Below are 21,864 nucleotides of genomic sequence, written 5' to 3'. Positions count from 1 at the left end.
CTGCTTGTGAAGGAAAAGGTATGAGGGTGCTTGTATGGTATTCAAGCTGTCAGTAAAGGTGATTAAAGTGGTTGTAAACCTCAGACATGGAATATGACCAAAGCATATTGTGACAGACCTAGCCGGGAAAGAGACTTTTGGAGGGGACTGTATGCAAGCCTCTTGCCGATCGATCGGGGGCCCTTGCATTTGGGGGAACAGTGCTCTTTGTGAGCTGTATGCCTGGGGACCCTGGATTTGCCATATTGGAATAGTGGCTGATTTATAATGCTGGGACAGATGCTGTTAGGAGATGCTGATGTAAATTCCAACACCTGTCTGTCTATTGTCTGCTGAAAATGTGTATTGAAAATAAGTCTACTATGGGATCTAAGAGTCATTAGATCCCCATTGTTATTTGTGTTAATTAACTCTGCTATTGTGTGAAGAAGAGTCTATGTTGATTGTGTTAATGTTGATTGGATTTTCTGAACTACAAGACGGCCAGTCTGGCCTAACGATCATGTCTGAGTCATCTAGGCTGTCTAAAGGGATTAGTTAATTAGCTCATGTTAATTAGGTTAATTAGGTTACAGGTGTATTGTTAGAGTAATATGAGTGTATAAAAGCCTTTATTTTGTCAATAAAGATAGATTCCTGTTTGAACTTACATACAGCCTGCCTGGTGTTTGTTCTGAGCTATCACAACTGGACTAGAACGGCACAGAGCTGTGGTTCTAGTCCCGGACCATTGGATGACCGAACCATCAGACATTGCAATCTGAGTCAATAGCTGCAGAGGAGTGTTGGGAGAGTGAAACCGAGCGAGCAAGGGGCTCGTTACACATATACCTCTATAGTGTGTACTTGTCTCAATTAAGAGCACAAAGTGTCATTTCTGTTTGCTGCCTCTTTCCTCTGCGTTACTACTGACAAGTTTTCCTGACACCAAGAGAAAAATGGTGACAGGTGAGGGATCTCCAGCTGACAGCCTCAGCTCTGTTCCTGTGTTCTGCATGAAGGGGGGGTGTTTCCCTTCCCTCCAATCAGCTCACTGAACTCTGCAGTGTGTTATTTCAGCTCTCTGCCCCCTTTTTTTCTGCCAGCTCAGACAAGCTTTATAAATTCTGGACTTTGAACGACTGTAGAGAAGAGAAGACTGTAGATAAACAGGTACAACTTATGTAGAAGGATTTGTTTTATCTCTGTGTATCACCTGAGGCCAGTCACTTCACTGGCCATATGTAAGGCTTTATAACCACTTTAAACTAAGGAAAGGTTTAATTGTAAATACCCATTACAGACTTACCTTCTTTAGGTCTCTTTAATTGGCTTTTGCGGTAGAAGAGCATATATGCACTCTCTTTTCCCTGGAACTGTTTCTCAATTTCCCGTTCCTGGATACATTTAACCGTTGAGTCATTGAAATCAAACCAGTGACTAGCACCTCTTTGTGGTGCTTGGATTTTTCCTGAACTGCTTTGCTTACAGCACTGAGGATCAGTGGCATTTTCTGTATGCGCTAACCCCACCAAAGATCCATCAGAGCTCAACTGAAAGACAGAGGGATGATTCTGCAGGAACTGTAATAAAAATATAAACATAAAAATATAATATAAAAAAAAAAAAAAAACAAGAATAAAAGACTTCTGAATTGCATATTTTAGTTGCAGTGGCAATAAATATATGAACCTTGATATTTCCAATGCATAAGAATACGATTAAATTTATTTTTCCTGACACGGACAAAAAGATGCAATTCTGACAATACTAGTGTTTTTGGACAGAGTGGTGGAGAGTTAAAGCTGAACTGCAGCCTTACCTTCAGTCTTGCACAGTTGTACAATCCATCGATCGACTTACAAACAGCACGTCGGATTTTTACATGCGATTGTTGCCAGCGAATATAGCCACTAGCAATAATCACTGTGTTGTTCCGGCAGGAACAGCTCCCTGCTCCCCCCGACAGCAGAACACAATAGATCCGCGGGAGGGATTTCCTCCATCAACACTGACTGTGTTGATGGGGGAATCAAGCGATTTTCTTTTCTGCAGTCTGTGGTTGCAGGAAAGAAAACCACATAATTTATGCCCTGCCTTAGTTTCATTTGTCAATGAAGGGGCTGGGGGGCTGCGTTTGCCACAATTTACCCTTATTCTTATTTACACTTGTCCCGTACCTTACGGAGGGCTCCATGTTTCTTCCTATAGACCTTATTCCAAGAGGATCCTGTGTGCTCCAGCAGTTTCTGGCTCAGTTGATCGAGCGGAAGCATTTTATCTGCTCCAGCCTTTAAAATTAGAATGACGATACCAGTTATTGCAGGTAAATATATAAAGAAACGTGATTTTGCGCTAACCATACAAAAAATAAAAAAATTGTGCTGCTGCTCGTGTTAGTCCATAAATACAAAAGACCCAAAAAATAAATAGTAAATAGTGTAACCAGCGCGCATCATATCTTAGTGTGTATTAAATATAAGTGATCCCGATAGTTATGACTACTATTGGTATACCACACTTAAAGCCATTTCAATCCGGCCAAAACTCATGAAAAACGTTATTACTATAGACATATATTTAAAAAATCGTGAAATTTACTTATTTTTCTATATTAGGAACATTTAAATCCTATACTCACACCACGTGTTCAACAGTGAAACAAAACATGTGTTATTAATTACAATGTTACTTATGAAAATCAATCCGCAACAATGTGGTGAGCACCCTGAAACATATGTTGCTAGTAACAATGTTACTTGTGACTATCAATTCGCAACAATGTGGTGAACACCATACATATCCAAATTAATGCTAAAAATGCTTATCAGTGGGACACTTATTCCCCATGAACATCTTAGATGTAGAAACAATGATCAGTCCTTGATGGAAATATGCTAGGTTGATATTAGCACCAATCTTCTTTATAGAAAGAGACACACCGATATTCCTCCTTTTCACAAATATGGTAAAAAAGGCCGCTTACCGGATCAGATGGATCTCAGGTTAGTGAGATCAGATGAGCATGTTGCATTAGCCTGCCGGCCTTAGATTATCACCTGGGCGTTTTCCTGGGAGATTTCCTCAGCCACTGTGCTCCAATTCACAGGCAGATCTGGGCGTTTTCCTGGGAGATTTCCTCAGCCACTGCGCTCCAATACACAGGCAGATCTATCCTCACTGATACAATGTATCCGGTTTCAAAATATTAGTTCATCCATACAGAAGATACACCTCAGTGGGAATAAAACGAAAAGGGCTCCATAGTGCAAATGTGTTTTATAGATTTATTCAAAATCTCTTTCACAGTCACTTTAAAACAATTCTTTCCACTGCAAATGTTCACAGCAACACTCCACTGCACATCAGGAACTACAAATCAAAAAAAAAACTCCCAGTGGAAGCCTGTTTAGGGGAAACGCGTCGGGTGGAGCTAGAGGCTGTGACGCCATCACATTTGTCTGGTCTTTCTCCATGCAGTCAGCCGGTTTGCTCCCGCTCTGCATGCATGCTGATTTTTAGCTAATTTTTATCTGGTTCCCATTTTTTATCTGAGTTCCGTTTGGTGTATACTTGGGAGTTTCTTTTTTGATTTGTAGTTCCTGATGTGCAGTGGAGTGTTGCTGTGAACATTTGCAGTGGAAAGAATTGTTTTAAAGTGACTGTGAAAGAGATTTTGAATAAATCTATAAAACACATTTGCACTATGGAGCCCTTTTTGTTTTATTCCCACTGAGGTGTATCTTCTGTATGGATGAACTAATATTTTGAAACCGGATACATTGTATCAGTGAGGATAGATCTGCCTGTGTATTGGAGCGCAGTGGCTGAGGAAATCTCCCAGGAAAACGCCCAGATCTGCCTGTGAATTGGAGCACAGTGGCTGAGGAAATCTCCCAGGTGATAATCTAAGGCCGGCAGGCTAATGCAACATGCTCATCTGATCTCACTAACCTGAGATGCATCTGATCCGGTAAGCGGCCTTTTTTACCATATTTGTGAAAAGGAGGAATATCGGTGTGTCTCTTTCTATAAAGAAGATTGGTGCTAATATCAACCTAGCATATTTCCATCAAGGACTGATCATTGTTTCTACATCTAAGATGTTCAAGGGGAATAAGTGTCCCACTGATAAACATTTTTAGCATTAATTTGGATATGTATGGTGTTCACCACATTGTTGCGAATTGATAGTCACAAGTAACATTGTTACTAGCAACATATGTTTCAGGGTGCTCACTACATTGTTGCGGATTGATTTTCATAAGTAACATTGTAATTAATAACACGTTTTGTTTCACTGTTGAACACGTGGTGTGAGTATAGGATTTAAATGTTCCTAATATAGAAAAATAAGTCAATTTCACGATTTTTTAAATATATGTCTATAGTAATAAGGTTTTTCATGAGTTTTGGCCGGATTGAAATGGCTTTAAGTGTGGTATACCAATAGTAGTCATAACTATCGGGATCACTTATATTTAATACACACTAAGATATGATGCGCGCTGGTTACACTATTTACTATTGCAGGTAAATAGTAAAGCTTGTTGGCTGTATTGTGAGGGGAATGTCATAACATTTTTAAGAATTCAGCTGAAGCTACATAAATATGTACTGTATCTAAAAACCTAAATCAGATAATGCATACAGTAGAGAGATGTGTGACACTATTAAATAAAAAGTGTTTGTACAAAGAGTTGTAACCAACATATACCATTGATACGGGCTTTCCAGCAGCTGGAGAGTCTGTAATCATGCAAAATAGATATCTACCCTGATACTATAAAACACCTAGTACTTGGATTTGTCTTCAAGTCAGCCTCCTATATTTCCCTGTATGGCCGAACTTACAAATGAGAGAGTGAGCACCAGTAATAACAGTAAATTAGGCTTTTGTGTATTTACCAGTGCTCAGAATATTATGTTGTACAATGGGGGCTTAAAGGAGGTTTAAACCTCCATGGAGAAGTTGTACCTATAGGTAAGCCTTATTCTAGGCTTACCTATGGGTACTGTAAATATCTCCTAAAAGTGAGCCATTCAAGGGATATTTACTGTGCCAATGATGTCATCGTTGCATGCGCTCTGAAGGAACTGCTGCCTGTGCCATTTCTTCAGACAAGTGTGCCGTGACCAGTGGCTCCTGCGAGTGATGTCACACGGCTCAGGCCAGTCACAGAGCCGGAGTCTGCGGCCCTGGAAAGAAGACAGACGAAGATAAATGCGGCCTGCAGCGGGGACAACGCGGGCTTCATTTGCAGGTGTCACATAATGTGCTAGTATGCGATGCATATTAGCACATTATGCCTTTACTTTGCAGGGAAGAAAGGAAGAAAAACCCATCAGGGTTTACTTCCTCTTTAATTACACTAGGAGAGAGAAGTATGAACATAGCTCATTCAATGTCCTTTCAGCAGGGGGTGTACCCTGGATGGGGGTTTACTGCTCAGTAGCAGTGGAGGTGCAGGGCTACACTGTCTGAGAGGCGTGTCTTAATAATAAGACTGGAAGAAAATCATGACAAATCCATAGGTAGGTAAGATATTTCACATACAAATATTTCAACTGCATATTTAGTGGTTTGACTGCAGATTCAGTTTAAAGGGTCATTTATTCATGTAGATCTGTGCTTTCTACAGCTCTCACAGTGGCTAAGTGGTTAGCACTTCCACCCAGCAGCGTGAGGATTGTTGGTTCAAATCCCAACCATGACACTACCTGCCTGGAGTTTGCATATTCTCCCTGTTTGCGTGGGTTTCCTTTGGGTCCTCCAGTTTCCTCCCACAATCCAAAGACATGCTGGTAGGTTAATTGTCTGTTGTCTAAATTGGCCCTAGTATGTATGAATGCGAGTTAGGGACCCTCTCATTGTATGCTCCTTGAGGGTTAGAGACTGATTTGAATGTATATTATATTAAAGAAAAGCAAAGAAAGAAACAAGAGAGCGCACCAGCCTAGCGCATTATCCTTGGCAAATTTTTAATAAATTAAAAACAAGGTAAAAAGCTACTCACAAAAGTCGCAGGTAAAATAGCATATCAAACGCACAAAGGCAATAGTTCCAGTGGTAGGCAGCTATCCAGGTCCCAGGAGGGAGGCACACGGACTGCCGCTGGCTTACGCGTTTCGAAGGTTTGCCCTTCTTCCTCAGAGCCTTAGTGGTGGCAGTCTCCTGCCGACTTTTTATATACACATGTTAGGCTGAAACAGACTGATCTGGTTGGTAACGGGACTCCTCCCTTAATTGGTGGGCGGTCCTCTGAGAGGAGGGGAGGGGGGGGGGGGGGTTTTGTGTTGTGAATCTTGACAAAATAATATATTAATTTTATATTATATTAAAGTGCTGTCCAAATTGATGGCGCTATAAAAGTACCTGTGATAAATAAAATCTCTCCTGCTGCTATATGGCACAGATTTTTCTCTTTAAGCAGGGTCAGAATACATTTTATGAATAATGCTCATGCAATAACCTAGCAAATAAATTTGTGGGTATCCATCTACCTCTGCTATGATGACAGCAAGTGTAACAGCAGGACAGTCCTGTTCTTCCCCAGCACCCCCTGTCATTGGCACCTTTTTTTCCTCTTCCTGTTAAAGGTAAAAATATGTGAATAAACAAGTCATCAACAACAGAAAATAGTGTTTGTTGGATGTTAACACAGGGCTATTAATCTTGTATTGTACTTGGGGGGGGGGGGACTCAAAGTCACTAAAAAAGAAAAAAAGTATGTCTGCAAAATAATAATAGTTCCAAGTGTGTCAAAACCAAAGCACAAACATTTTATATACTGCAGCATACCAGCCCTTGGATGTAGTGGCTGCATTAGTTTTCTTTTTTCCAGCCCCTGTCCCTATATTTTCAACTGGTGACCCTGCCAGTAACACACTTAGGCCCCTTTCACACTTGTACAACCTGAAAGTCACGCAACTTCAACGTGACTTGAAGTAATGTCTGACCTCAGGTCGCATCAAAGTCGGAACAAAGTGCAGGAAATACTTTGAAGTCGCTGAGACTTGAAGTTGCACAGATATGAATGGTACTCATTGGAAATCATGGAGTATGACTTGTCATGCGACTCTGCAGTCCCAAGTTGCACAAGTGTGAAAGAGGCCTTACGGTTTTGGATGACGACCCATACTGAATGTACTGCATCTATATAGAAGCAGCAATGTCATGCTAGGCTGCTTGCTACAAATTAGGACTATAGAACACCTCTCCTGATCCCCACCATATGGGGGTGTTCTGTAGTCCACAGAAAACCCTGACATTACGAACAAGCATAGGAAATTATAATTTTATAAGATTTCTATCAAGATTAACATGTAATTGTTTTGTTACTTATGAAACAAAATACTTACAATGTTATATTCAACAGACCAAACCCAATTAAGGCAATCAGGGGCAATCGGGGTCAGGGTTTACATACACTTTAAGACTGTATGTTTGTTTTCTCCCCCATTTACATCTTCCTGCGTGAAATTGGTTCTGCATTCATCAAGTATGGATGCATGCGCTGATTGTTTTTTTTTTGTTTTGTTTTTTGGGTTATCTTGGTTGGGTTGTTTGTGTCCCCACTCTACCATCAAACAGTTTTCTGTATCTATGATCCTATATCCTTCCCTGGATATATGTTTGGATAAATACTTGGGATCCCCTTCTGCTTCAGTGTACTGTGTGTACTATGTATCATTTAGGTGGGGATGGATACTGGTATATTGGTATATAATGGTTTATAGGCATAGTACTAATAATAGTCTATATTTGTATAAATTGAAAGATGGCGACTGAAATTTTAGTATTACCATGGAATATTAGAGGAATTAAGGATCATATTAAGAAACAGGCTATGTTTAATACTCTGAGTCAACATTCACCATCGATAGTATGCCAGCAGGAAACACATTTGTCTCAGGATACGGTTACCTTGTTACAGAATAAAATGTACCCTACTCAGTATCATGCTGTATACTCTATGAATGCTAGAGGTACATGTATATTAATTTCATCTAAATTACAATTTTCCTGCAGGCACACGATGGTGGATCCACAGCTAATTGGTTGTAAACTAATTACATTAGCTTACAACCAACTTATGATGAAGTATCAAGATTTTAAGAATACTCCAGGTAGAAAGGGTTGGGAGAAAGACCTGGGGGGTATAACAGAGGATGAATGGCAAAATATTCTGAAGAGGGCCCCAATGGTATTCATATCACATACACAATGCCTATCTCAATTGTTTATTATATATAGGACATATAGGACGCCGGAAAAGTTATATAAGTGGAGGAGGAGGGAAACCCCGGATTGTCCGAGGTGTAATCCGGCTGATCTGATCCATATGTTGTGGAACTGGCGAGTGGTGGTGTCCACAATTAATGGAGCTTACAATACCAATATAGAAATGGAACCAAAGACTTGTCTACTGGGCTATGTTAATGAAGAGCTATATCCATTGGACAAGTTAATACAAAAGTGGCAGATTACTATTCATAGCTCGTAAGATAATTGCTAGAAAATGGATGTCTCCTAATAGACCAGTATACAAGGAATGGCGTTCTCAGGTAAATATGACAATATTAATGGAACAAAAGGTGTATAAAAACAGGGGCAGGATGGATATATTAGATAAGCTATGGGGACCTTGGGTAACAGCTCCACGACTGGCCTTTTTCTCTTTGCGCCCCCCCCCCCTAGAACATCATGGCAAGGATCTAGGTTATAACAGGTGGGCAGAAATGGGATAGACAGAATGCCTTATAGCTTAGGAGAGGACCGATAGTGATAGTGGGGAGGGGTGGAGGAGAGGGGAGGAGTGGGGGTTCCCTTTTTTTTTTCTTTCCCCTTCTTGTGTGTTGTCTGTTTGTTGTTTGATTTGTTCATTTGTTTGTTCTATTAGGAATGTTAAATTGGTATTCTGGAGATTATCTGTAACTAGAGAGAGGTATTGTAAAGAAGTAACGTGTATAATCTGCAGATAATGTAATTTGTCTTGGTGATCAGCTGTATTGTTTGAAAGTTTTAATAGATAATGAAGATTTAAAAAAAAACAAAAAACTGAATGTTTAAAATATTACACAAGCTTAGTCATACATATTTTTTTTTTAGGTTTGTTAATAACAGTTTAGCAAGGGAGATAGTCACCTGGTATCCCCAGTGTCCTAATTCATCCACATCCCTGATATAGACGTGATAATGGCCGCCATAGCAACTGCCCTTGTGTATAATAACTGAGAAGAGCTCATACATTTGTACAGCATCATCCAGGTTTTGCTACAAAGTAAACAGACAGACACATGCAACTTGAATACAAAGCCATATTTACTAATATTATTTATGATATATTTAATATTTACGAGAAATGGATTTACATTTTTTTATGAATATGTAAAGGGGGTTAATAACTCTACTTGTCAAATATAGTTAAAGCGGAGTTCCAGTCTCCTGTGGAAAAACTAAGAGTCAGCAGCTACAAAAACTAGCCGCTGACAGTTAAAAAACAACCACTCGCCTGTCACATGATCCAGCGGTGTGCTCACCCCAGTCGGTCTCGCCCACTGTCTTCTTTCCTCTGCGCTGGCATCTTCACTATGGGCAACCGGCTGTGACAGCTTCACAACCGTAAACCACTGTGCATGCGCAAGCTGCGCTGCACACCACGAATGGCGGATGCAGTCTTCTGAGACGCATTACATGTCCCAGAAGACTGGGGGGGGGGGGGGGTGTTGGAAGGAGGAAGGAGAACTTCCCTAGGCGGTTGGAGCAGAAGTGTGCTGTACACAGGAGATGCCCTGGCAATCTGGCATATTTTGAATGTTTTTGCAAAGATGAATGGGCAAATATTGCCAAGTCTAGATGTGCCATGCTGATAGACTCATACCCAAATTGACTGGGTGCTGTAATAAAATCAAAAGGTGCTTCAACAAAGTATTTGTTTAGGGTGTGCACACTTATGCAACCTTATTATTTTAGGTTTTTTTATTTTTACTTTCCTCCACCTAAAAGATTTTAGTTTGTTGTTCAATTGAGTCGTACAGTTTATAGGTTCTGAAATGATTTATCTTTGTCTCATTTTTTTTTTTTTTACATCACAGAAACCTGACATTTTAACAGGGGTGTGTAGACTTTTTATATCCACTGTATATATAACTTTTTTATTTTAGTGAAAAAATGTGTACTTTACAACCTCTCTAAACAGTCGAAGCATTATGGTCATAGTAAGGCTGGTCATAGAGGACTAATATATTTTCAATCAGCCAGCAGGCTGATCAAAAAAAATAAATAATAATGAACGTACTTCTCCATCCACACAAGGGATGTGTATAGATTAATCGTCCCCGCTGAGAAGTTGTATTCTGACAGTGGGGACTGTCCGCAGTCAGAATACACTGATCAGCGGCTGCAGCTGATAATTGAGAAAATATTTCCAACAAGCCCATTCAACAAAAGTTGATTGTTAAACTGACTTCTGATGGGCGGAAGCGGGCAAACATGAAACCATATTTGGCTGGTCCCTGCTGAATTGGCCAATTTTCAATCCACCTATGGTCAGCTTTACAATCAGGCAACTAGAATGCTCCGAAAAATAAGCCAAGCCGTAAAAAGACTCTTACAATACCCAGAAGCAAGGAAAGCTCACTTCTTCTAGGTGCCATTGGCATCCTCACTTGTAATGGGGGACTACCGGTCCTACATTGTAAATTATGATGGCAGAGCTGCAACGGCTGAGCAGAGCACCAAAGAGGCTTCTGGAGACCAGTTGCATAGAAGGAACAAGGTGGTACCCATTTAACCCTTGCAGTGCGGAGGTGAGCCCCACTGCAGGGTAGATTTTCTATTTCCCTGGAGTTTACCTTTATTGTGTAAGAGTCAGGAAAGAGTCTACAGTGCAGGTGTGTTGTAAAATAGCTTTCTGCTTTAGGGATTGTTTTGCTGGCAAAAGCACTTTAGGTTGCATTCAGCCTGGATTTGGGATAAGTTTGCGACAATTCTGAGATCATTCAACGTATATTCACATGTTCACTTGACCTGAAGTGGAGCTTCTTCTGACTGGCATTTGAGCTGTGTCTAAATAACATCAGCCTGCTTTTGCATTCCTATTGATTTGAATAGGAAAAGAAGCAGTTCTGACACAAGCAAAAGCCCATGTATACAAACCCTTACAAATGGCTAAGCAAAAAAGTTTTCTGAAGTCACCAAATAATCAGATCCCAAAAAGGGTATAAAATACACTCATAAAATCATTGCACAGCAAGCATGTTAAAATACCACATTACCTTTACTAAAAATTCGCTATAGCTTCACTTTCACTTAGGCAGCATGAAGATCATTTTCAGCAGTTAAGACAGAGAATATCAGAAAAAAAAATCCATCCACACTTGTGGACGAACAAAAAAACTCAAACCTGCTCACAAAAAGGCCTGATGTTTAGCCGGGTGGGGAAGGCATAACGTGACGTCTCTTTGTAGCGCTCACACTTACTAAAGTCAAAATTAAACCTTAGAAGAGAGAGTGTGAGAAACGGTGGCAACTTTCCTAGCTTTGCTGACTGAAAGACACAAAAAAAGAAAAAAAAAAAAAAAAAAAAACACACAGTTAAAGCATCCACTTCATCTATTTAATGCTTTACAAGAGCTTTTTAGAAGGACACAAAAAAACAAAAGATTTCAAAACATATACGTCCACAAAAAAAAAAAAAAAAAAAAATCACCAGTTGCTGCTAAACTTTTGTAGTACTCCGAATCCTCTTAAATTGTTATAACAGTGCCGATTTACCTCTTGTTGATTACGTTTATTTATTTACCGTACTTGTATCCTGTTTTCATTTTCAGAACAGAAGAGTCAGGCTGTAAGGCCATCCCATCTCCTGTCTGAGCTCAGGGCTAATGAGACACTCAAAAAACAGACGTTTGCCATAAATGATATTCAGTTTAGCTCCTACAACATAGAGAATAGACAAGGCTGCACTGACAGGGAGAGAGAGTAACATCACATAACTGCAAACACGTATACGAGGTAAGTTTCAAAACAACTTAGCAGTGTAACTATTTTTCTGGATAAGAGTGGAGAGGGATTAGAACCCCTATCAGGTTTTTATTGCATTTTGTGCCCCCTTTATGGGAGATTCACCCTCTCAATTTGTCCTATTTACCGTTATTGAAAGTAAAAGAAAACTCTAAATTTTGGCATGACATCAGAACAGTAATAGAGGGGAAATCTTCCAATAAGGACACTAGTTCTGGTGACACCCCAGGATTCCCTCACTTTGGAGGGATTTCCTCTCACTTAGGGCTAGTTTACACTTGCTTCAAAACAAGGCTTCGGACACGCTTTGTTAAAGCTCTCTGAACGCCAGTCAAAGCTCCTGTCACTAAATAAAATGGTTAGCTTACAGTCCTGTTTACACCTTGCGTTTGCTTTGCTTCAAAAATTATACCCCATGTCGCTTTAGTGTTGCTTCAAAGCCTCCATAGAACTCCATGACAAAGCTCGCTTGAAGTACCTGCAGCTTTTGAGAGGCTTTAATTCAGCTTTAGCTTCGCTTTGTTTTGGAGAAATTGTGGGTATGAGACACATACACACACACACAGGGCATCTGTCAAGCTTCAACAAAGCTTCAAAAGAGCACCACCAACGCTTCACCGAAGCACCACTAAAGTTTCATCGAAGCACCACTGAAACATCAAAAGCACATCATAAAAGCATTTTGAAGTCGTAGGCACTTTAATGAATGTTGAAGCCAAAGTAAGTGTACATGAGCCCTTACTGTTTTGGCTATGGGACAAGAAGATAAGGGAAATCTCCCCAATGGGACACAGGGGTTATAACCATCCCTTACTCTTTTCAAAATTAAAAAAAAAGAAAAGTTTTGACTTTAGTTACACCTTACCACTTCAATACCGGGCACTTTCACCCCCTTACTGCCCAGGCCAATTTCAGCTTTCAGCGCTGTCACACTTTGAATGATAATTGCACGGTCATGCAGCACTGTACTCATATAATTTTTTTTTTTCACACAAATAGACCTATCTTTAAGTGGTATTTAACAGCTTGCGGACTGCCCACCGTACATTTACTGTGGAAGGACGGGCGTTCTGTACCAGGTCACGAACCTAGTACATGATCTGACACTTCAGGGTCTGGGGCACGTGCTGCCGGCGACCAGCTCCCACTGATTATACACAGCAAGAGCCCGGCGGTGGGTACTGCAGACTGGATGTACGGTAGATAGTACAGAGTAAACAAGGCAGATTGTCGTTCTGTCAGAGGGTAAGGTACTGATCCTGTGTTTCTGCTAAGCAGAAACATGGATCTTTGCCCTCCCCTAGTCAAAAGCACCTACCCCACAGTTAGTAAGCACAATTTAGGCACACAAATAACCCTTTGACCGCCCCTGATGTTAACCCCTTCCCTGCCAGTATCATTAGCACAATGACAGTGCATATTTTTTTAGCACGGATCCATGTATTAGTGTCACTGGTCCCCAAAAAGTGTCAAAAGTGTCAGTTCGGTGTCAGTTATCCGTTGCAATATCGCAGTCCCGCTATAAGTCGCTGATTGCCACCATTACTAGTAAAATATATAAATAAATAAAAACATCCCATAGTTAGTAGACGTTATAACTTTTGTGCAAACAATTCAATATACGCTTATTCGGATTTTTTTACCAAAAATATGTAGCAGAATACATATTGGCCTAAATTGATGAAGAAATTAGTTTTTTTACATTTAATTGTATGTTTAAGACCCCTTTCACACTGCCGGCGCTCGGGCGTCAGCGGTAAAGCGGCGCTATTTTTAGCGCCACTTTACCGTCGTTTTAGGCTGCTAGCGGGGCGGTTTTAACCCCCCGCTAGTGGCCGGAAAGGGGTTAAATCTGCCCGCAAAATGCTGCCGGAGAGGCGTCTTGCCGGCGGTATCGCTGCGCTGCCCCATTGATTGCAATGGGGAGCAGTGGTGGAGGAGCGGTGAGTTCACGGCTCCTTCACCGCTCCAAAGAAGCTGCTGGCAGGACTTTTTCTGACGCCCTGCCAGCGCACCGCTCCAGTGTCAAAGCCCTCGGGCTTTCATACTGGAATGAATGTAGCAGCTGTTTTGGTACGTTTTGCAGGCGCTATTTTTAACGCTATAGCACCTGCAAAAAGCTCCAGTGTGAAAGGGTCTTATAGCAGAAAGTAAAAAATATTCAATTCTTTTTTTCCTTTTTTATTAAATCCTTTTTTATGTTTTTTTTTTACATACTGTGACCAAAGCAATACAGTGTACTATTCTGGAGTGGTGATCAGGATTTATTTTATTTTTTTAACACACTATGAGGTTGATTTCTTAAAGACAGATATACTGTGCACCGCAGTTGCTCTAGATCTGAGAGGAAGCTCTGCTGATTTCTATCTTCCAATCATGTGCAAACAAAAATGCTGTTGTTATTTTCCTTATATGTGATCGAGTATTCTTTGCAAAGTGAATCTTTTCCTCATTTACTAAGCTCTGGAGCAAGTGCACTTGCAGTGCACAGTATATTTGCCTTTAGTAAATCAACCTGTAAAAGCAGAATGCAAGGGGAAATACAAAGTGTTAAAGGTGTCATCAAAGCAAGAGGTGAGAGAAAATCATCCATTTGGGACAGATGTTCTAGTGACAGCTTTTAAGGATAGGAATTACCCTAACTTTAGGGAGATTTCCTCCCATTTTCTGTTGCATCACTAGGACAGGAAGTAAAGTGCAACAGTGACAGCAAAAAATAACCTGATAGAGGTTTTACTTTTCCCTACTCTATCACTTTCGGGGTGGTGATTCACCACCTATTTCCTGGTCTGACATTCCTTCATGATTTGCACCTATGACTTATTCAACTTCTTCCTTTGCTGCAGGCCTCGCATAGCCCCATGACAACCTGTTTTTATGCTTTCATTTCCTAACTCCCCCCACCATTTTCCACCCGTCGATCTGGTCACCCTTCTTTTCTGACCCTTCCACCTTTCACTTTTACAACCCCACCTCCTCACTTGCAGAAATCAGCTTTCCCTATTGGTCCCTTCCCACTACTTTTAACTTTTTTCTTTAAAATGAGACTCTCCAGAGATGTGCGATCGTTACGGCTTTAGGGTATATGCAATCTGGACTCATCATCTGAACTGGATTGCATTTTATCACCCTGAGACTTGCACTTTACATACACTGACGCCTTGTATTCTGTTTAATGTAATGTTCTCAGTGCTTGAAAGGTGTACTGTTCTTGCACCTGCAACTGTACAGAAGCATACCTATTTGCTGTAGCTCTGTTTTTGTGATCTTCTTGTAATAAAATTAGGAAAAAAAAGAAACAAAAAAAAAAGTCTACGTAGAAGTGTCCATTTCTACAGTATAGTGTGCATCTTGTTTTTCAGATATACATCTGAAAAAGATCACCTTAATGTAAATAATCTTAAAGCATATTAATGCATGAACCTTGCATAATGTATAACTACGATAACATTCTAAGTGTCTAAGTACAGTTTTCTAATGAGCGGTCACTGAATCAAAACAGGTGTGAGGTCACTGAATTAAAGCCCTTCACACTGAAGGCAGGTTTGAAATCGTGCAAGTTCAGCTGAACTCGCATGATTTCAAACCCTCATTTCAGCGTGACTTCGGGAGCGATTTGAAAGACATCTGTGCAGGTTTCATGCACAGATGTCTACTGAAAATCGCCCCTGAAGTCACCAAAAGTAATGCAGGAACTACTTCTGGGAATTGGTGTGGTGCCGCAAAGTCGGAATCGCACCGATTTGGACAGTGCCGTCGCCAGCAATAGGCTGTCATCTGACATGTCAAATCCCCCAGATGTGAACAGGGGCTTAAAGTGATCGTAAACTATCATGTTTTAAAACAGCCCATTTAGTTTAAAACTGAAACAAAAAAAGGCAAATAATTTGTGTATAGATATAACAAAAAGCATTCTAAATACCCTTTTCCCCCCTTTTTATAAGTGATCATATTCCCTCTGTTCTCAGCTGCATAAGAGCTGGGGGGGGAAAGCAACAGTACACTGAGCTTCCCAGTGAATGGTTGGGCATGGGGGCATGTCAGGACAAGTCAGATCATTGGAGGAGAGCAGGCTGAGTTCCAAACATAGCTAGAGAACTGACCACACAGTGTTCTCCTGTCTAGTGTGGTCAGTTTTTATTAGGAAAGCAGATGTACTGGCAGGAACACCAGAGATTTCACAGAAAGGAAGCAATACAGAGGGAACAGGAGACTTTTTCATACAAGAACATGGTACAGCAGGCACAATATCAGGAATATGAAAATGAATATGAATATGAAAATGCTGGGGTACCAAACACTTTAAAGTATAACTAAAAGGCAAAAAACTTTTTTTTTTAGTTTTGGATAGAGTGGAGATGGATTAGGACATATGTCAGTTTTTATTGCTGTCTGTGCCCCCGTTAAGGAGATTCACCCTCTCTGTTTTTCCTGTTTTATTGAAAGTGAAAGTAAAAGAAAATACCAAATGTTGGGTTGTTCCTAGAAATGTAATAGAGGGGAAATTTTTCAATGGGGATAGTAGTTCTGGTGACCTGAGGGTCCCCAAGAAATAACCTTTATTTGCAGGGGTTTCCTCTCACTTCATGTTTGGCCATGGGACAGGAAGTAAAGGGAAATCTCCTCAATGGAACACAGATGGTGAAAAAAAAATCTGACAGGGATTATGACCCTCCCTTACCCTATCCAAGATGATAAAAAAATAAAAAAAAGTTTTGCCTATAGTTCTACTTTAAGCCCAAAAGCAAACATTATATTGCAGCTTACTAATTCTTCAATGCGATAGCTATATTAGTTTCCTTTTTTAGGGTTGCTTGCTTCTATTTTTATCTGGTAATCCAGCCAGCAAATATATTGTTTTTCACAGCACAAACTCCCCAGCAGAATGTATCAGTTTACATGGATAAGACAAACCACACAACTCTGGCAGGGGTGATTAAAATGATCAGCTTTTATTTATTCATGCAAAATCTTTATCCCAAAAGGAAAAAAAAACTGTTTGCTGTAAATGATTATAAAAGTGTGAGCTGCAGTTTGGCTTCAATTTGTTAGCAGTTCTAAGTCTGCTAATACATTTAAAACTCCCCTCCCCACAGACTGACAATGCTGCTTGTCTGATGTGCCTCCTGTGTTTATTTCTCCAGAATTGTCTCTCACTAATACAGGAGCGTGTTACTGGCTAGTTCACCAGGTTAAAACAGAGGGAAAAAAGCCAAAGAAAAGAAAAACGGATGCAGCCACCACATCTAATGATTGGTAACCTGCGGTAAATTAAATTTTTTGGTCTTGGGTTTAATACCGCTTTTAAAAATCAGTAACAAAACGAGCAGGTGTTTGAAATTTGTGTAAAGTTCAGTTACCCCAAACCTTTCAACAGAATAAGATTATTCATCACAATTTATAGCTACCTTGGCTGCAGGGACAAGCTTATGACAAGCTCCACAACGGTAAAGGTTATCACCGTAAAATATTTCTTCCTCTACAAACATGTTGTATAAAGACTCCTCCAAGCTGCACATTTCCTTCACAGCCACTGTGAGGTCCAGGAAATCTTCCTGCATGAAATATATTGAATTCAGAATTACAAAAGGAGTCATCAGGAGGCAGATAAGCTGTGGGACATAATTTATTATTAATTTTGTATTCCACATTTCTCACTATTTATGTCTTTTTAAATCTGTTGTCAGCTTGGCTCAACAAATCAGATACCTATTTTTATTTATTTTTTTTTTTTAAAGGGTAATTTTTATTAACATTCTTTTAGTTACACAAGAAAAAACACATCTACACAGACTGCATATAGTATAAAAAGGCAAAAAATCTTCACAACAAATATTGTAACCCGAGCAGATAATGCGGTACATCCAGTGAAGAAAAAAAGAAACAGATTAAGAATGCAGACTGATGACAAGCAGCCATATAAAAAAAAAATATATCACATGTGTGCGGTGGCAATTAGCATTTAGGCAAACTGCAAAGGTATGGACTCCAATAGGTTTAGAGCAAAAGGACATTTATAGCACGTGACATGAGATATAAACAAGGAGTATATAACTCCTCTGAAGCAATGGACATTGTTGATAACCACCTTGATCATATTTTATCGAATTTCTTCAGACTCTAGAGAAATATGTAATTTCAGGAGTAAGACCTTGTTTATAAGATCTATGCAAACTTAGATAATGGGAGAATCTACCTCTTTCCATTTCAGAGACAAAGCTTTTTTCGAATAAAAAAAAAAAAAGGAGTAATGTATATGAAAAAAAAAATATATAGTAAAGCACTCCTCAAAATTAAAAAAAAGTTAAAAAAAAAAAACTATACAAAAATATATTACTGTATATAACATACATTATCCAAACAAATAAATATTGCATGTTCTAGCAATAAAGTGCATGTGCAATAGTAAACCACAACTATAACAATATATAATCAAAGGAACCCCTGGAATCGACTGCTTCCTGAGCAAAGATTATTGAGGTAATGAGTATTGAGGTGTCTTCAGCAAGTCCAGCACTGGGGCTAGACGCTCTGTGAACCCTCTGGAGCTGTGGCCAACCTAAAAGGGAACATTCACAATAAAAACGGCTTTCCACATGCAAATACAGAAATCCTTGATGAACCTGGAAACAAACCGCCACATGAAGACTAGCGTTTACAGATGATTATGGACCCCGAAATCTACCTCTTGTAGAGAGGCTAGATCTGTTCAGTGATGACCTATCTATAAACAGAGGGATGTTCAGCGGCTTGAGATCCAAGCCCCATACTAGTCCTGCAGGATTTAGCCAAGCACATATGCATCCAATGCAGCCTCTATGCTGTTTCAGAACAGAGAAAAAAAAAAAAAAAAAACTTTTGCAGACCAAACGCACACTATACTGGAGACACAATTCCTTAACGACCAGCCACCGCAGTTACACTGCGGCAGGTTGGCTCGGCAGGGCAAATCGCGGTAGCTGTACGTCGCTCCTTTAAGACATGACAGCAAAAATGTGTGCGCACCTGGCGCACGTCCCTGGAGCCGATGCGCGTGCCGGCGGGTGCAATGACCGCCGGGCACACGCGATCGCTCGTGACAGAGCAAGAGCCGGGATCTGTGTGTGTAAACACACAAATCCCAGTTCTCTCAGGGGAGAAGAGACAGATCGTGTGTTCACACTAAGTATGAACACTGATCTCTCTCCTCTCCTAGTCAGTCCCACCCCCCCCACAGTTAGGACACGCCCAGTGAACACAGTTAACCCCTTGATCGCCCCCTAGTGTTAACCCCTTCCCTGCCAATGTCATTTATACAGTAATCAATGGCTATTTTTAGCTCTGATCACTGTATAAATGTCAATGGTACCAAAATAGTGCCAAAAGTGTCTGATCTGACCGCCGCAACATTGCTGTCCCGATGAAAATTGCAGAATGCCATTACTAGTAAAAAATATAAAATAAATAATAATAATAATAATAATAATAATAAAAATAATTATAATAGCAATTACATAAATCTATCCCCTATTTTGTAGACACTATAAATTTTGTGCAAACCAATCAATATTTGCTTTTTTTTTTTTTTTACCAAAAATATGTATAATACATATTGGCCTAAACTGAGGGAAAATTTTTTCTTTAATTTGGGATATTTATTAATCGCAAAAACTACAAAATATTGTGTTTTTTTCAAAATTTCCGCTTTTTTTTGTTTATAGTGCAAAAAATAAAAACTACAGAGGTGATCAAATACCACCAAAAGAAAGTTCTATTTGTGGGGAAAAAAGGACATAAATTTTGTTTGGGTACAACATTGCACGATTGCGCAATTGTCAGTTAAAACGACGTAGTGCCGAATCGCAAAAAATGGCCTGGTCAGGAATGGGGCAGGCTGAAGTGGTTAAATTGTTCCCATGCCCATGTTTTTCCAAACGTACATATTTAAACATGCCTCTAAAGCAACAAGTTTGCAAGCATGTATACTACGCTACACCTGCCTTCCTTGTAAAAAACACTTTAAAAGGGAACTGCTATCTGTCCAGGGGTGTATCTACTTACAGTTGAACAGTCCCCCTGGATTAAGCAGTAAATATGCAGCATATAATCATGACTTGTCCACACAGTTCTCCCACAGTAAATACTTACACTTTGTTAGTATCCATGGGCTCCTGTTATGTCTCCAGAGGCCCTGCTGAACCTGTTGACCACACGGCAACATGGCCGCCCTTCCACTTGCTGCCTATATAAAAAATAGGCCATATTGAGCAAAACTGCACTCTCTAGTGGCTGGAGGAGAAACTGCAGCCCACATGACTAAGAAGTACACAGCATGATTAAACAGCACACTGCCCCCAGTGGCCACTAGGAGAACAGACAGTCAGATCTCTCTATTTAAAAAAAAAAAAAACTGCAAACAAATGCAGACTTACCATTCCTGCTGCAGGACTCTGAACATAACAGGAGTCCAATCTTCACCCATCACGGCGAGCTTTGTCATAGAAGACCTTCAGAGACTGGGTCCCCCTTAATGTGGGGTCTACTCCCCTTGACCTCTTTAGCACCCTGCATGAAAGCACTTTGTTCAGAACAAACACTGCACAGGGCTCCATTACACAGGGTCCAGCGCCATAAGGCTGCATTACAAGCAAACCTCGAGGAATATTCTCTCCTTCCAATGAGGCTCGGGTAACATCCATTTTGGTTGATAGCTTTTTCAAATGGATCCGATTGAAGTCAATGATTTTTAATAGAACCGTCCAGACCTCCAAGGATGCTCTAAGAGCACATGTATCACATCAGTGACCACCACCTCACAGACACTGGCGAAAAAAACTGATGTGCTTCCTGTGTAGGAGGGGTTATATAGGGGAGGACTTCCTGTTTGTTTGATCTACCAGTGTCTATTCACCTATAGGTGGCGTATAACCCAAGTAGTTATCATTATAATAACCGGCTCTGTGTTCTGTAATGTACGATAAAGGAAAGGGAGCTGTGTAATGTGCTGAATCGTGCACCACACTGCCCCCTACCACAGAGAGTTGCCGAAGTGGCGAAATCGCTTCAGCAGCTCTGCATTGCTGTGTGAATACGGCCTTAAACGTGGCAGAACTACGAAGTAATTATGCAAGTGGATCCATTGCTATAGGAACGGGTTATCAGGAACGGTTCAGAGATATTGGTATTGACCCTAATTCTTGCTTGTGGGGCAGTGTATAGGAGTGTCACCCAGGTAAGGAACCTAGGGTTGGTTCAGTGCTGTCTTTGGCCTGCAAGGAAGTTTGTAGGCAAAGTCAAACTCCTGATCTTCAGAATCGTAGCAGGTCAGTGCCTTACAAAGTATTGAAGCCAGTGGTCCAGCATCATCATCAGGCAACCAGCAAGTAGATGTAAAGCCCAATGGCCTAACTAAAGAAACTGAACAGTACCAAAGTCAAGTGGGAAACCTCTCTTCAGGACAGGAAACGATATGCCAGGGAGTCTTGGCATATAGTTTCCTGTCCCAAAGAGGATTTAGAGGCTTTAGGCTGAAGAAAGAGACTCCAGAGGGGGGGGGGGGGTTTCCCACTTGACTTTGGCACTGTTCAGTTTCTTTAATTAGGCTTTACATCTACTTTGATGTGCTAGTGCAAAGAACATGAATGCAGAAAATGATGCTTGCTGGGCGTGGCCCAGTCAGGCATGTGAGAGGACACATCTCCCAGAGCTCCCGGCAGCGATCCTGTAACCGATCCTCCCCCAGCCCACATACCAAACTTAAATCGCCCTATGCAGCACGGGTACGATCCGGAGACCCCAGGGGAACATCCGCCGGCTTTTTGCACCAGGGGAAAGTTCCGAAAAGGACAGATGGTGATATCGGGCCTGGATGTCCAAGA

General features: G+C 40.6%; 1 protein-coding gene across 3 annotated transcripts in view; it reads right to left on the bottom strand.

Annotated features, from left to right (window-relative positions):
- USP40 (ubiquitin specific peptidase 40) overlaps nt 1–21,864 on the bottom strand; it is a 142,939-nt gene that overhangs the window by 102,112 nt on the left and 18,963 nt on the right. For 2 of the 3 annotated variants that reach the window (XM_073633674.1, XM_073633676.1), the window contains exons 6-11: nt 17,416–17,562; nt 11,388–11,531; nt 9,128–9,256; nt 6,484–6,570; nt 2,160–2,270; nt 1,289–1,562 (exon numbers count right to left, since the gene is read on the bottom strand). In XM_073633674.1, coding sequence (XP_073489775.1) covers nt 1,289–1,562; nt 2,160–2,270; nt 6,484–6,570; nt 9,128–9,256; nt 11,388–11,531; nt 17,416–17,562 — 892 coding nt within the window. The remainder of the gene's footprint in view (nt 1–1,288; nt 1,563–2,159; nt 2,271–6,483; nt 6,571–9,127; nt 9,257–11,387; nt 11,532–17,415; nt 17,563–21,864) is intronic. The other variant, XM_073633677.1, reaches the window with a different exon arrangement.

This window comes from Aquarana catesbeiana, linkage group LG06 (genome assembly GCF_042186555.1).
Source record: "Aquarana catesbeiana isolate 2022-GZ linkage group LG06, ASM4218655v1, whole genome shotgun sequence".
NCBI lineage: Eukaryota > Metazoa > Chordata > Amphibia > Anura > Ranidae > Aquarana > Aquarana catesbeiana.
Note: the sequence above shows the minus strand (reverse complement) of the source record. Positions and strands in the feature narration are given on the sequence as shown.